The sequence below is a fragment of the Gasterosteus aculeatus genome, chromosome 3 (assembly GCF_964276395.1).
Source record: "Gasterosteus aculeatus chromosome 3, fGasAcu3.hap1.1, whole genome shotgun sequence".
Lineage (NCBI taxonomy): Eukaryota > Metazoa > Chordata > Actinopteri > Perciformes > Gasterosteidae > Gasterosteus > Gasterosteus aculeatus.
In genome coordinates this window covers 9,480,765-9,497,325 of record NC_135690.1, presented here as the reverse complement: position 1 = coordinate 9,497,325, position 16,561 = coordinate 9,480,765, and the positions used below count along the sequence as shown (strand labels likewise).

The following is a 16,561-nucleotide window of genomic DNA, read 5'->3' as shown; positions in this document are numbered from 1 at the left end:
CACAAATCTATAAACAAAGCCCAAATGAGTTAAAACCACCATGATATTAAGGCTTCCTACATTGTGTAATTTATTCATCATCTTGAAGCCACCAATATTGTTCATCGAGACTGCTTCAAAAGACAGAAGCTCAAACCATCATAACATATACACAAGCAATGAGTTTGAGTTTCAAAAATGTTTGCTGAAGAAATCAAAACAAACAGTTCTGTGGCACAACCAGTTTTTTTATTTATACAAAGAATACAGCCATTCTACTTCAGCGGGATGAACCGAGAAGAGTGTGTAGCTCCAATACCGGGGCGACCGTGCTTGACTGGCTTGTAGGTGATGGAGAACTCGCCCAAGTAATGACCGCACATCTCGGGCTGCGGAGAAGAGACATGTTAGTAACAAGATACAAGCATGCACACACTGAAAACCTTGCATGTAGAGTAATGTAGTTACTGTACATAATCTGAGGTCTGAAGGGGCAGTGTTGAATACTTCAAATATATTAAAAAACGACATGCTTTGATTAATCTATTTGACTGGAGGAGCTGGGGCTCGGTGTACACATTTTTTTTTTCCTGAACCCACGTTTCATCAGCAGTGTTATTTTGTCACATCCAGCCTCTTTAAAAACTAATGTTACCACATTAATAATTATAGGTAGTTTACATTCTACACACTGCAAATTTTGTGTCAGTCATGTATTGTTTATATATAGTCCTCTGTCTCAAGAGGGCATTGCAATCTATATGGTAGACGATATTGTCCGCCAAGAGACCATCGCGTAAAAAAAATAATAGGGGGGGGGGGGGGGGGGGGGGGACTCACCTCCAGAAAACCTAGACAAACCAACATAAACCTGACTTAATGGTGGACAGTGGTTTGCAGGCAGGGACAGAACAACATCTACAAGGAACTGTAACAAAGCACTTCACAATGGGACCAACTGCAAGCATTTGTGCTTTGAGTTGTGACAAAGATCCATACACCCTACCATCGCCGCCTCACCTTGATTTCAACCTGGTTGAAAGTCTTGCCGTTGTACACGCCGACCATGGACCCAACCATCTCAGGCAGGATGACCATGTCCCTCAGATGGGTCTTGACCACCTCAGGTTTCTCCATGGGGGGAGCCTCTTTCTTTGCCTTGCGGAGGCGCTTCAGCAGAGACTGCTGCTTGCGGCGTAGGCCGCGGTTCAGCCTCCTCCTCTGGCGGGCACAGTAGAGCTGCATCAGCTGCTCACTAGCAGGGAGACAGGACAGCACTGTTGATGAGAACCCTGGAATTCCTTGGAAATATTTGAGCATGAACAATGTAGTGGCGAGAGCAGTTTGAATTAGGTCATCTCACATTCACTTCAGGTTCAGCCTGTGCATCAGGCTGGTTATGGAATAAGTTCCGTGTCTGTGTAACGTCCAATCAGCACAGGAAAGCGCTTACCAGTTATGCACATCACCTTAGAGTGATGGACCAGAAATCTCTCGATTCTCATGTCTGAATGACAACAGCTCATCCTTTAGGAGGCTGTGCGTGTGACGTCAACAACGGATTTACACGGACGAGCCGAGAAAGTTTAGTGCTAATTGAATTAGGAAACGGCTCTATGTGGACTGCATGGTGTGCTCTGGCGCAGTAGTGATTCACTTACTAGGACATGTCCAGAAGCTGGTCCAGGTCCACACCCCTATAGGTGAACTTCCTGAAGGTACGCTTCTTCTTGATCTCGGTATCTGCCTGAAGGAGAGACACATTATCCCGCATAAGCATTCAGCGCGCAGTTAGACAATTTAAGTCGACAGGAGTCAACGTCAATTGTCACTAATTAACTTCGACGACAGCGCATGTAAAGTCTCGCTCGAACCTACAATAACATGGGAATCATGTGATATTAATTTACTGGACTAGACGTAGAACCACCGGGTTAGCTTAGCTATAGCCGCTAATAGCTCACGCTAAACAGTGCCTTTAAACACATATTTATCATTCTCTCTGAGCAACGATTCTAAACCAAACGGCGAGTGAGCGCGTGTAACTGTCGGACGACACAGCCAGCCACCCCCATTAGTTGCGTTAGGCGTCAGATGCATCTAGATTGTATTTCGTAAAGTTTCACTGTTCGTTTTACACCTACCATCTTGCCTGGTTCCGGGAGAAAAGAACGGTTAGAATTCTCGTTAGGCCTGATATCGCGAGATTTCAGGCAAACATCCGGTGGTGTTTTCCGGCGTCAGTCCACACCACGAACAGCAGGTGGTGCTGTCGTATCTTATCGAGAAAAGTACTGCGTTTATTCTACATATCAAGAGGAAGGAGGACAAATTGAAGAGACGTGTAGTTTACTAATGTAAGAAAGAAAGAACCACTACTTATAAAGCTTATAATTTATATCTACTTTTCTTTGGTATTTCCATTTGATGCTACTTTATACTTAAACTTCACCATGGAAGAACTTCTAGAACTATACTTACATAGCTTACAATTTATTTCTTTGGTATTTCCATTTGGTGCTACTTTATACTTATACTATATTGTTATTGATTTAAATGGTGTACAATGATCATCTCCACTAAAGAGGCATTTCCCACAGTCACTATATAAAAAACTAGATCAATACATTTTAAAAATGAAGAAAGTTTTTCTGATTATCCATCTTTACAGATTTTGAATGAGTCTGGATATTGTTGGTACTTATTCCACCACTGTGACGAATTGATATAAATCACTGAAATCTTACTCAAGTATTTTAATTGAGAAAATATACATTGTATTCATAACAATACACAGCAAATGGTTCTCAAACCACATGTACTGGTACGAACATTGTAAGGTTTTATCCTCACTTGTATAGCAGTTTGGGAGTATTTTTATAACCATGGCACATTTTCCAATCGGTTACCCTTTGCTTTAAAAGAAAGTGCCTCCAGCTTCACCGTATAGCAGGTTTTAATCAACTAGAGTGAAGCTGAACAGCTGATCTGGTTTGGTCCAATAGGAACGTTTTGGTATCGAGGCATTCAAAGAGCTTTGGGGGCATCAACAGATCCTCAGTCTTCCCATTTACGAAGTGAAGAGGGATTATTTTGTTCTTGTCCCCGACACATTTCTCAAAACCCGGACACTTGAAATTTAAATGAGACACAATAGCTGCAAGTACCCCCTCTAAACCAACGTCCTACTATCAGCACAGCGTCACGCAGCAACTTATGGACGGACGTTGGTTTTGAGTTGTATTAACATGTTTTGTCATCTCCGTTATCATTTTTTATATTCTGCACAGCTACCAACTGATACGCCAAACCACGACCAGCTGTTGCAGACGGAGTGAATAAATCTGACTTTTGTGCCCAGCAGTGTAACACACACACACACACACACAATAAGGAATACACAGCTTTATTACACCATAGTCACATAAAAAAAAAAAAATACCAGTCAAGTTACAAAACAACCCCGTTCAAATCCCAAAGTGATCACATAATGGTGTGATTGGTTTGCATTTCAACCAATATTTAAGACACTCAAGAGAAAAATAATCCAGTATTCTTGCTTGGAATGTTGAAGACTACGCGCGTGTTATTTTAACCCCCTTCCCCCACCATCTTCAGTCCAACAACAGATCTTAACGACAGTTGAACTGGTTATGCAAACAAAGGAAATATTTCCTCCATTAAAAAAACATTTGTTTTTAAAGTAGCGAGTAAGACAAAATAAGTGTTCCCTCATCCTTCTGAACAAACAAAAGGGCTCACTACTGTAAGTCAAGGACTAATACTGAGGGGATGAAGAGGATACTGAAGTAACGGTTTACGTTATTATTCACAGGAATCATATACATACAGCGATTAGATAAAAACATGCAGGTGTCGATAAAAAAAATAAAAATAAAAAACTCCCTACGGTCACAAAAAGTAATGCATCTCCTTTTATGCAAGTAATGAGTCAGTAAAATAAAAAAGGAGAGGAGAATACTAGGGCTTTGGAACATTTATAACAATCCCTGGGATAGAAAAACTAGCCATGCCAAAAATATTGGCTTTTGTGGTCACTTTAAATAACAAAAACAGAACTACAGTCCATCATGATATGTGTAAAATTGTTTCGCACAACTAGCGATGACAAAACAATTTCTAATTAAAAAAAACACGCCCGAGGGTTCCCTCTCTGCGGGACTTTCCTCGTGTGGACAGACATCCGTCATTCCTTCTAGTAATCAGTCCCCTCTTCTCTGTACACCTGCTCTTCTTCCTGGTAACCTTGGTAACCCTCGTCTTGGAAATCCGGGATATAGTCAGGTACGACTCCTGCCCCGTTTTGATCCTCCGCAACCTCTCCCGCTTTGGGGCAGTACTTGGCGTCATAGATCTGCCGACCCAAGCCGAAGTTCTGTCCGCTCTGGTTGGCTCCCTGGCTGTAGCCCATCTGCAGGGACATGGTGCTGTTGTCACACTTGTCTGTGCCCAGCTTCTGGTCATAAATGGCACGTCTCGTCCCAGGAGCCGTCATCCCGGCCTGTGGTGGAGGAGGCAGAGAGGGACAAAGAAAATAAGGATCACGAGAATACACACACACACACACACACACACACATTACAAACACACGTCTCGAAATTGTGATTCGTACCTGGCTTGCCCCCTTGTTGGTCCCCATCTGCAGGCTGATGGTGGTGTTGTCCATGGGTGGCTGGATTTGAACTTTGGGGTCATACAAGTGCCTCCTGGTGCCGTATGCGTTCATTCCTGCCTGGCTGGCGCACTTGTTGGTCCCCATCTGAAGACAGAACCAGCACAAGAAACGTGGTTTATTAGACTTTATACCAGCAGCAGGGTTCAATGCACTTACAATAACAAACAAGCTGTAAAATGTTGCACAACAGCAACAAGGATGTGAGGGACACTTTCGTAATTATGACACTGAGAGAACAGAAACTTTAAAGTTCCAGTCGGCTGAGACTACTCTTTGCTCAAATGTTGTGCTGAGAGTTTCTCATTCTGAAGCAGCGACAGGTTCAGTGGCTTTCACAAAAAATATCTATTTAATGACCATAATGCAGCAGTTTCTCCTGGTTGAAAAAAAATTATATATTATATTTGTCGCGTCAAATATGTTTTGCTTTTATTGGCAACCCGCATCAATGTTGGTCATGTGACACCATTTGTCCTTCTTGAGATGGTAAATGGATGAGAAGTGGTTTCAATGAAGGAAAGTGATCGGTTAAAAGACCTTTAAAACTTAAAATACCCATAAATAATAAAAACAACTCACCTGAAGGCCAATGACACACTGGCCAGCCTTCATCTTCTCTTCATCAAACATCCTCTCCTGCTTGTCGGCGTACTTCACCCCGATGTCCACCCGGGAGTGGCAGCCGCGGGTCTTGGCCTGAGGGGAAAGCGTGGATGGTGTCACGGTGGGTTCAGGTGAGAGGAAATGGTCGCTCCCACCACGATTGCCAGAGGACTCACCATGCTAGCGAGGGCGAGCAGAGACGTCTGGACCTGCGTCATGTTGCCGTTCTCAAACAGGTCGTTGGCTTCAAAGTTGTCGTGAGGCTTCAGGCCAAAGTTCGTGGCGGCTTTGATGAAGTTAGTCAAATTCTCCAGCTACAAACACACAGATTTAAACAAAATCAACCCCATGGTGCAGCACTTTGAATGATGGTGGTGGTGTGATTAGATCGTGGAGCGATTTCGCTCATTCAAGAGAAGCCAGCTCGTAGCTGTAAAACCGCTCAACCGTAACCGGGCAGGATTCAGTGAACACATGTCGCAACTAGTACAAAATACACAGAACCGTACAGAAAGGAGTCATTTGTTAACGTCCCATAACAAGTCTCCTCCTGCATACAATGCAACCACAACGCACCTGATGCCAGTTCAGCGCCGATTGGTTGATCTTTTTCACAGAGCCTGGGGCAAGATGGTTGATGAGGCTGTGAGGAGGGGAAGAAAAAAAACACTTCAGTTTACCGTCCAAACCCCCGGAGATGAGAATAGGAACAACACTTACGTGCATAAAATGACTCCACTCTTCAGGCCTTTCTGGAAGTCGGAGCCGATGGATGCGCCTGTGAGCTCTTCGATCCAAACCCTCAGCTCGTCCTCTTTCTGAGAGTCATACTTCTGCGCAATCTGGTTGGGCGGAGAGGTCAAAAGGTCACATATGTGCCATAAGAAACAATAACAGCCAGTAGGTGATTCGTAAATTCATACAAGATACTAGAGTATCCTCCACAACATGTTAGTATTGTCTCCTCTAAAGAGTCATGTGGTCAGGTTCATTAGTCATCCATGAAGTTCCCTTTGCTACGTCTAAAAAAGGGGATTTGTTCTTATTTTTTTAGGCCTTATAAATAAATGTTGATAGTGACGCACGCGCAGATATCCGGTCTGGTGAGCTGATAAATTCACCAGTGAAGCACAGGAAGGTGGTGGCTCAAAATGGGGGGGTGATACTTGTGAAGGGTATCACTGTTAACGTGCTAAGTCCCCCCCTCTCTGAAAGAAGCCATTCAAGACTTTTAACACCCCAAGAAAAAAAAAGAAAAAAGCACATTTTATGATAAGCAAAAAAAAGGGGGATAAGAGATTTCTAAAAAATAAAAAAGGTGTTGACTGAGTTCGTGCAAACCGACAATCTGCGATTTCTCTCAGTGGCCCGAGGCCAACGAGAAGCTGAACCACAGCCTTTAAGTCTCCTCGCACATGGAAGCTGGCTGCACTCTGCTTACAGCTGCTTCTACTTTTAAGCTTCTAATTACATTTTTTCCTTCAGTTATTATCCCCTTCGGAAAAAAGAGAGACTACCCACAAAGAGTCAAGCTGAACAGAAGGAGTTTGCCACAGTTGTTGGACTGGTTGAAATGAAGCAGAAAAATACATTGAGCCAATGAATGAATAATTAGCAGAGGCCTGTATTCAAACAGGAAACTTATTTTATTTATTAAACATGCATTCTGTGGATGCAAAAGTGAAACTAGGGGCAGAAGGGTTCTACGAACTGTTTACGTCACATTTCAGTGACTATACGATCCGATGACAGGAAATACCACATAATCATCATCCTCATCTCAAGGACATCAGGGAGTCAAAACGCTGATTTGACGAGGGGGACCAGGACACTTTCTCATACGAGGAATGACAAGTCATGTTTTTTCCTTGGAAAAAAATTATAGAAAAATGTTCCATTTCTGAAACGGGAATTATCTACTTTTTTTTTTGCAAAAAGGTGCAAGCAAATACCGAAGAGATGTCAGTTTCCTTGCGCATGACTATGAATAAAGTAGAAGCAATGTGCGTATTGAGCTTAAACATGTGGAAAAGAAAGAAGTTTCCCTGTTGGAACTGTAAAGGAAACTAATCTCCGGCATCGGTCGAGGTATTTTAAGTGGCTCCGGGTGCGCAGGCAGGTCAAAATAAACAAGGCCGCACTCAGAGAGCCACACGGCCGCAGAGGGGGCGGCGGCACACTGGAGGTCGGTCGGTGGCCGTTTTAGTCAAAGCAAGGGATTTATTTCGGAATGAAGGGGAAAGAAAGGAGAAAAGCAAAGAATATCCTACGCTGACGTGAATGAGTGAAGAAAATGTTTTATTAAGAGAAGCAGCGCACCTTCCCACAAGAGAGGAAGTAGGAAACTGTATACAGTCAAAAATAACAACAGGAGAAGTTGACATTCAAACTCCGGACTAATGGCGAACCCGCCGCAGAAAACGCTGGAAGCGGGGATCACTTTTTTCTTTGTTGCCACAACGACATTTCTTTTGCCAGGAGGGACAACGCCCAACGTGTATCCTCGTTTTAAGACTTAAAACTATTCAAGAACATACACCTCGAAAGTGGAGGGGAGTTGTGAAAGTTTAAAAGCCGGTTTATTCCGTTTAAAAAGAGGAGACTTTCACATCGCTAAACGGGTTTTTCGGGCGGCCTTTCCGTCTGAATAAGTGACATTGGCCCGCACATCAAAATGGATGCCAGGTGACTCCGGACTCGCGAAGGAAAGAGCACGATGAGTGACTCACGTTAACTTTTGGGTGATGAAGTTCAGTGCTGCTTACTTACTGTAACATTTGGGATAAAATAATATTTAACACCTACCTTGTTTTTTATTTCCGCTGATAATCCGAAGGAAGGACCCTTGTTAAAAGACATTGTCAATTGAGTTGCGAGTTTTCTGTGTTTAAAAACTTTAAAAAGTAGACCGCTACCAGATTATAAACAGCACCGAACGATCTGTGACTTTCTCTGCCAATGAGACCTCGACGTGAACTAAATACTTCCTCTCTTTTTAACGGCCGCCAATTAGAGCGATCCCACGGTTTCGATCAAAGAGCGTCGACTCAAGAGTCAAGATAGTTCGCTGCTCATAGATCACCAGAGGACCGGCAGCGCGCGAATACGGCGGAATTAGAGCAGGCTCAATGATTGGGTGCAGCCCCTCAAGTCTATTTGATAGTCAACTTTCTATCTTATGCTAGCACTGAATAGCAATATAAGGCTTATATATCATTAAATTGCTCAACATGACTGTCGGTTATTTTGTTTATATGTATTGTATGGAATCTCTTAATTTTGCCATTGCTGATTGAAGGGTTTGGTGAATTGTACACTTCACGACTTGCAAGTGATAGTTTTCTTCTGGTAGGTATGCTTACATAATGTATTTACTATTTTTTGTTGTGTAGGATGTAGAAGCAGGATTTTCCAACAACCACAACTGCATAATAATTTACAGCACATAACAAATTTCGTCAATCCCGGAAGTAGATAGAAACGACACGTCTTGTTTTTCCTGTATACTCTTCGCTTGTGTGCTTCGTTGATCAATTCTAAACTCCACCTTTCCCTTCTCCTCCTTAGATCGCGATTGACATCAAAAACTCCATATATGGAAGGAAACTTCCCAAATTCCTGAATGGTGGGAGTGATCCGCCGGACTCCTCCCTGCATACCAGACACTCAGCGGACGAGACCAATTGTCGCAGTCTTTTGACTCACTGTCGAACAGAAGAAGAAAAAATAAGTAGTTTATAAGCTACTGGGCTGACGTAATGTCGGTGATATGAGGTTGAAGATAATAGATCCAGCTTGCAGCTTAAACAGCTTCACACGCCAGGGCTGTTTTTAGAACGGCTCTATAATGTCTGAATCGAAACAGTTCCTTGTGCAGTATTGCTTCCTTCTTTGCATACCAATGCCAGTGCGTAATTTACCTGGACTGAACGTTGGTCTCACAGAGAACTGAGAGTCTGGTCTGCAACATCGAGCTGTTTTTGTAAACAATGCCAGATTGTTCAAAGAGAAAACAGTATGAAAATCACTTCATTGAAGGAGTTTCATCAACACATATTTTTTCTCAAAGGAGGCCCACACACTGAACCACATTCCAGGTTGTTTTCGCAGACGAGGCGTAATCTAGTTATGGACCATTGGACCTTTGGTGTAAAGACACAGCCATTCACATTGGCTCACAAACTTGCAGCTGGTTACCTTAGAAATGACCTTCGTTCCAGCTACTCTGGTTCGACGGTCCGCGTACTTTTCTGAGACCTGAATTAATTAAAGCAAAGCATGTTGGAGAGTTTCTGAGTGGGAGGTTTCATGCTGAAAATTAACCTAGAATTAACCACTGAAAGCATGACGCACACATAGCTGCATCGATTACAAAGTGCTCAGAACAGAAAAGCATTTTTTAGGCTCAAACTGCCGAAAGAAGTGTGCCGTGTATAATTTACCAAAATTAAAATTATTTGATTAATTGATGGAAAATCAATCAGCAATTTCTTATCATAGGATAATGTGTGATATATTTGGGTTTTGTGGTGTTGGATAGAAAAGAAAAATAAGATGAAGACGTCATATAAAGCTATACTTTAAAATCTTAAAGGCAAAACAATTTAGTCAGCAAGAAAATCATTTGACAATTAATACATAAGGAAAATAAACCCCAACATCAACCAATCATGACATCATTTTGATTTGTTGGAATTGCACAACTTCCACTTAACGAGACAAGACGCATCGTTGTTTTTGTTAAAACAAATAATGACGCGAGGCCAGGTGTCTCTCCTCAGTCTCACTACAGCTGTGATTATGAGGATACCTGCGGCAGCAGATTACATCATACAGGTGTGCAGACGGCTGATTCAGAGTTTGAGAAGTCACCAACCAGGTGGGGCAGTTACTAATCCTCATACCTGCAATGTGATGCCGTCAGCGCACAGAATCACGGCACGGAGTGACGTAGTTATGATACACCGGAGACCACCGAGACTCCATTCGCAATATCTGACTAATACACAAAAGTCACTTCCTTTTTCACACACTGCCCCATTAATGTATTGCTAAATGTAAAGTATGATTATTTCACTTAAAATAAGAGCCATATATTGTTTGTGGACCCTGAAAAAATTCAAGTCTGATACAATAGGTTCCCACTAAACGGAAGTTACACGGCCACACCGACGCAAACAAGAAAATGGATCTTGTGCGTCTCCACGTGGATGAACTGTGCAATTACAGCGTAACGAAACTTCAAGTACGGTTTAAAAAACAGAAGGGAAAAAAGAAAAAAAAAAGCAGAAGTAGCAAAGCTCAGACTGACCCTTTAGTTTCAATGGGGCAACGGCAGCGTGAAAGACCCACGACCGAGCTGAAGATTTAGATCATTTTATTTTCAAACAATGGAGAGATGTTAAACACCGAACAAATAAAGACGCCCCAGTCAAAACTCCAGAAAACAGATTCTTATCAACCGGTTGCAGCACTTTTCCTTTATTGCCAGCTGCGCCGTTGTGCAGTTTTTCATGGTCGGCAGCTTCACTCTCTGGATCAGCGGGTACAAAAAGTAACAGAAACGGTGCATATACCAGCGTCATACTGATCCTGGGACTTGCAATTCCCGCAACTCAAAGCTCCACGGACAGGCGTGATTTATGCAGAAGCAAATCCAGATTTACCATTTACCAAGGCACATTGGTAGGGATGACTGAAAGAATGAAAAGACGGCGGCTGCGCAGAAGCCAATCTTAACTTAAGTCATGTGAGAAAGATGGGTAGTGACTGAGGATTATGACAAGGGAAATCAAAAAGTATTAGATGGTTCATGGAAAATGCCAAAAGCATCAGATGCAGAACGCTTTCTCCCTCCTCCCATGTTTGGTTTGATTGTAGTGGAAAAGGGAAGCAAAAAGAAATGCTCCTCAAACGGCATCCTAAAGGTTTTATAAAACTCCCCAAAACAGCTGCAAAAACCTTTAATGGGTCTTAAGCTCTGAATTAACTTTGGCCACTAAGATTGGGGGAGCGTCAGTCACTACTCACATTTGAATTCAGTCAGTAAGGAAACAAGAGGTTCACATACAAGTTGTCCACTTACGAACCGGTGCATAAGAGGTCTCACTGCCGTACATTCACGAAGGCTGTTAAACTCGCTAAAGCATTGTGGTAAACCAGAAGGCAAACGGTATCCAAACGCAAGTCCCAGTATACAAATATAAACATGATTTTCTCTCTGAATCCAATTATTGATCAGTACCATTTGTTTTGACACAAAATATCGAAAGCTTGGGGGAAAATGTGCGCAGAAATTTGAGATATTCATTTTAAATTAACACTGCACCATTTTGAAACCAAATCACTGTTCTAAATACATTGCTTGCCTAGCGCTGATATTGCATAGGCATAAAAGGAGCTGTGTGTTGAGAGCGTATGGAATGTTAAGGACCAAATGCATCGGCCTCCCCCTTAAAGACGGACCATGCTAGAAACATCTGTATGCTCCTATAACATTGAAGATTAAACTGACAGCATTGTGGCGCAAACAGGAAAAACTAAAACTAATAACAGATCTAAAGGTTTCTGAGCGTCCCATGAATGAGCTGGTCAAAATAAATAGATGTATACAAAACAAATTTATAATTTACTCTTTATATCTCACATAAAGCTTATTGTAACTTCCCAATATGATCCAGGATGTTATACTCTTGGACATGTTTGGCTCTACCTGTGCTAGATGAACTCTATCAACACCTTACTGGGCACTGACGTGGCGGTGTGGACAGGACAGCTAAACTCCGGCGTTTCCTCATACGCAACTCCACATAACTAGACAGGTCTAAAAAGGAAAAAAAAAAAAACGAAAAAAGAAACCGCATCCTCCCAGTGAGACTGAAATTGAGATAGAACATCAAATTCACATCATCTAGGATAATTCCGTCCTCTTCAGTGTTCGGATCAGCACACTGCAACTAGGGCCGAGTCATTCCTGTGGCTTTCAGCTTGAAAAATAAAATAGAAACAGCCCTTGGTATTACAAACTTAACCAATATTTTAATCTCAACTCTTTTGAAACCAAAATGTAATTTAGATCATCACAGAAACATGAGGCAATGGGAGGGGAGTTTAGCGGGCCTGGCTTTTGCCAAACACACAGTGGACAAACAAAATCACAAAGTATCTTGTCTCTTTGGGGAGACAAGGATAGGCGTGGAAAAAGACGGCAACCTTTCCGAACCCTCTCAGTCTAGGCAAACATATGGCAGGATGTTCAATTTGCTTTCATCCCCATGCGGGTCCAACGATATGCACTCTGTCCAATCATACCAGGCGCCCTCGGTGTCATGACAACCGTTCACACCGGGCCAGTGCTGTGTCTGAACCCTGTCCAGGTCCTCGTCTGTCACCTCCCGACTCAAACCCGGTAAATCCTCTACTGCACCGTCCGTCTGCAGAACATGCCTCTTCCGGGAGTCCTTGATCTCCTGTTCTTCCCTTTTCAGATACTGTGACATGAAAAAGTGTGCACTAGGGGCCTGGACCCCAGAAGAGGTCAGCACATTACTCTGAAGGTTCAAGTAGGACTGGATGATTTCATTTCTGGACAGTTCCTTCCAGTTTGTTTGAAGGAAAGGATTAGGGCTAGGACCTGGGACCGGGGCTGGGGTTGGGGTTGGGGTTTGGACCGGGACTGGGAATAGGATCGGAGCAGCGGGCTGTTGTACAGTGCTTTCAGTTCTCTGCCTAGACTCCGCAAGGTCAGGAGTGGAGGCGTCCTCTGTTTGAGAAGGCTCTCTGTGTACCAGAGGTTTGATCTGACCTGTGACAGGATCAAATGTTAATCTGCGCTCTTTTAACCGCACAGGTTTAGATGTGTCCTCTATTTTCTGGCCATCCAGGTTGACAGAGTAGTCCCTTGGCCTGTACTTCCTCTTTTTATGCTCCGAGTGGGGAACTGGAGTCCCGTCTGGGTCATCAGACACAGGCATGGCCCCCTCAGAAGTTGGTCTGTGTAATTCTGAGTTGTGTTGTGGTCGAGAGGGCAAAGGGGAGACTGACGGGGATTCCAGTGTTGAAGATATGTCTTGTGGTGAACAATATGAGGGCACTTCTGACGAACTGGTCCAGTGCATCGAAGACCTATGAGAAGAGTTGGGCAGCTTGTCAGCAGATGCAGCTTGGGTTGGGGAGGATACAGGCTGAGACAAAGACAAAGGAGAGTCCATGGATGAAGGGCTTGGGGTAGGTGTTCCTTTTGGTCCAAATGTTGATGAGCGTTGTTTAATGGTTTCTTGCTTCACGGTCCTTGGACTGGAAGTGAGGCCACGGGGACTTTTGGCTTTGTAATAACCCCCCCCACCTCCTTCATCCAATCTGGTCTGTTGCTGCATCACAGCAACCTTAATCATAGAGGAAGTGCTAGGTAGTTTGGCCACTCCGGGGGAGCTAGGACGAGGCTTGACAGCATTTACCGGAATTCTATTGATTTTATCGTTATCAAGGTGCTCTAGGCGAGATTTGTCAGGAGACGAGGTGACCTGCTGGTCAGGCACAACATCAGGACTGCCTGCAATCCCATTGGTGGGTGGTGGGGAAACCGAGACGTCAAACGAAGACATCTTGGAGATCTTTTCCAGTAAGTGCACTCCACTGTCCCTGGGATCCGCTCGTCGTTTGCGGCTGCTTGATTTCTCGGCTTTTGGCGAGTATGTGTTGTGAACGTCGTTCCTGATTTTGACTTCAGGGACTCCCTTCCCGGACACCAAAATGTCAGGAGGAGAGGCATCGGTTCTGCAGGGATGAGAACTGCCATTGGTGGAGCCGGGGGCACTGGCAGCAACAGCTGGCCCAGGTTCAATCAGCTTTTGCCATGTCCGTAAGAGCTTCTTAGAGCGCTTGGCAAGATCTTCATTCTTGGTCTTCTTCCTTACATCATTGATCAGTTTTCCCAGTCGAGTTTCCTATATACAAAAAAGGCTTGAAAGTTAGAAACAAATTCAGTATTAGAATTCAACATAGTTCACATGTAATCAGCGGTCTTACCTCAAGTGCTTCTTTGGTGATAGGATACTTTTCAAGAAAGGAGATTACCTCCAATACAGCCACCATATTGCATATCTGCAGGGAGAACACATAGAAATGTTGATATTACTTCACATGCACAGTTGATTGACGAAAGCAAATGTTTAGTTTTCACTTAATATCGACATTAACAGTGTAGATGAGTATGTGATTCACAGTCCCGATAAAGACAACGCGAATAATTGATACCCACATGGTTTACAAAGTAATGTGTTAACGTTAAGACTATTATCGCTATTGAATCCAGCATGCAACGTGTGGGTGCAAGTTAGCTTAGGAAATATTAGCTTCCCTGTATGCTTCAAATCCACGTTAAAAAGTAACGATGGCAAGGTGTCAACTCCAAAAGGAACTTGATTATTGCAACATTTAAAAGCGTAACATTACAGCAAAAGCTTGAAGCAACGATAGATATACCTTTAATTGGAGCAAGTTTCACGTTCTGTCAAAACGTCTACGAGCGGTTCAGTGTCGGTAGATATTCGTTAGCTAAATTGGCTACCGCTAGCATTTAGGCTAGCTACTTTGCGAAGGAAGGCTCCGACTATTTCCTAAAACGTAACATAGCTATTTGAGCTAAGAGTTGCTTAGCTACTTCCCACTATTCCGTACCGACACAGTAAAGGGAGACGGTCTACAACCAAATACCCAACCAATTAGCAGGAAACGCCGATCATTTAAGAGTAACGCGTAAGGCACACGTATACATGATATTCTTTTAAGCCATACTCTAAATCCCATTTAGCGTTACGGCTAACAGCTAACATGCTACACCAGCTAACGCCGGATTGATGTCTGACCGAGGGAGCGCTTCGGCTAAGTTAGCTTGCAAGCTGTCAAGTCGTGTGGCTTCTTCCACCTTTCGCAATCACTCGACCGGTCAGTGCCAACCCAAAACAGAAAACCACGCATTTTTTTCAAAACAACGTAACAGTTATTTCACAGCTAATGTTATAACCGCATCGAGTAGTTTGACAAGAGTTCAGGTAAACAAGCTACCCGTAGCTTGCTAGCCGGCTAGCTTCACTCACATTGCTGTGACTGTCGATGGCCTGCAGCAGCCGGTCCCTCATCTGCTGCGGGGTAGCCGCGACCGTTGTCATTGCCTGTTCGGTGCGATCCGGAGGATGGAGGGAGGAATCCTCCGAAACGAGAACCTGCTCACAACGATGACTCAAAGGCCGCGGAGGGAACACGTCCGGCGTCCGAACGGCATATTTTTTTCTCCCTCCAGTCGCCTGTAGACGGTAGACGGCTCAGGTTTTTCTCACATGGAGAGGGAAATGTGTGCGCTCCGTGTTGATCGTTGGTTGCTCCCTGCTGGCTGCTCGAGCAACTCACTACCAGCTGCTGGATCTCTCAACGGCCTCCTGCTGCATGCTGGGATACGATGTGCGCGCTTTGACGTCGGTACGTAACCAAGCAAACATCCCTGGCGTTTACCTGTGCACCAGGGCATTCCCACCACGTGCACCCCACGGAGGCTTTGTCGATGCCAGCTGCACCAGCGGTTTTATACACTGTGTCCATCACACATTTTCAAACGAGTTATTTATTCAGATCAAAAGTCCTAAAACCAAGGTTTTAATTGAATATTTTGCTTGATACACCTCTTACACGATTCTTAAATCATGCAAATTGTGGTTAACGATCAATGCCTCGACTAACCATTTCAGGTCTCAACCGAACAACGGGTATAAAAACCACATGCCAAACTCAAGAGAAATAGCAACACTCATCAAACACTGTTCATCAATCAGTTGGTGGCTCACGAGTGATCTCTTTTGGCCATTGTACATACATATTATCACATTGTGTAACCATATGGTTACATTCTAGGCGGACATTCAAATCAACGTGTGATATGACATTGTTTTTACCACCACACGCAGGTTATAATAATTGATCAATATTGGTGACTTTATATTGCAGCATTCCACCAGCAGATGGAGGTATTCAGTTTCAGTACAGGAAATAACAGTTGAAAGAGAAGATGCTGCATCACTGGACCAGATTGGATAAAAGACAATATTGAGCCACTTGAGGGCCTTTCAATTTGAGACACTGAAGAATTAATTTGTCATCTTATTAGCTGAGGTTGTCGTTGGCTTTATGAGTTCTGCCAATAAAGCAATAAAGGGAAACCCATTTCAGGATTCTGTTGTAATAAATAAAGGCCAATAAATAAAAGCTTTTGGAATATAATCATGATCCCTG

General features: G+C 43.5%; 3 protein-coding genes and 2 long non-coding RNA genes across 5 annotated transcripts; 2 read left to right on the top strand and 3 right to left on the bottom strand.

The window, feature by feature from the left end:
* Positions 1 to 206: 206 nt before the first annotated feature.
* Positions 207 to 2,256, bottom strand: rps15 (ribosomal protein S15). The gene is made up of 4 exons (XM_040170784.2): positions 2,124 to 2,256; positions 1,641 to 1,726; positions 1,000 to 1,234; positions 207 to 368 (listed from the first exon to the last, which is right to left on the bottom strand). Exons 1-4 carry the CDS (start codon positions 2,124 to 2,126, stop codon positions 255 to 257), a joined length of 438 nt encoding a protein of 145 aa, XP_040026718.1. The 5' UTR covers positions 2,127 to 2,256; the 3' UTR covers positions 207 to 254.
* A 1,113-nt stretch (positions 2,257 to 3,369) lies between these two features.
* Positions 3,370 to 8,358, bottom strand: cnn2 (calponin 2). Its single transcript, XM_040171560.2, has 7 exons — positions 8,084 to 8,358; positions 5,999 to 6,120; positions 5,855 to 5,921; positions 5,455 to 5,592; positions 5,255 to 5,371; positions 4,613 to 4,759; positions 3,370 to 4,501 (listed from the first exon to the last, which is right to left on the bottom strand). The coding sequence occupies exons 1-7, from the start codon at positions 8,135 to 8,137 to the stop codon at positions 4,196 to 4,198; spliced, it is 951 nt and encodes a 316-aa protein (XP_040027494.1). The 5' UTR covers positions 8,138 to 8,358; the 3' UTR covers positions 3,370 to 4,195.
* Positions 7,396 to 9,930, top strand: LOC120816161 (uncharacterized). Its single transcript, XR_005711807.2, has 2 exons — positions 7,396 to 7,963; positions 8,846 to 9,930. It is a non-coding gene; the product is annotated as an uncharacterized LOC120816161 (long non-coding RNA).
* Positions 9,931 to 10,639: 709 nt separating this feature from the next.
* Positions 10,640 to 15,808, bottom strand: crsp7 (cofactor required for Sp1 transcriptional activation, subunit 7). The gene is made up of 3 exons (XM_040171554.2): positions 15,376 to 15,808; positions 14,306 to 14,380; positions 10,640 to 14,223 (listed from the first exon to the last, which is right to left on the bottom strand). Exons 1-3 carry the CDS (start codon positions 15,445 to 15,447, stop codon positions 12,505 to 12,507), a joined length of 1,866 nt encoding a protein of 621 aa, XP_040027488.2. The 5' UTR covers positions 15,448 to 15,808; the 3' UTR covers positions 10,640 to 12,504.
* LOC120816160 (uncharacterized) lies at positions 15,403 to 16,534 on the top strand. The gene is made up of 2 exons (XR_005711806.2): positions 15,403 to 15,754; positions 16,277 to 16,534. It is a non-coding gene; the product is annotated as an uncharacterized LOC120816160 (long non-coding RNA).
* The last annotated feature ends 27 nt before the right edge of the window (positions 16,535 to 16,561 follow it).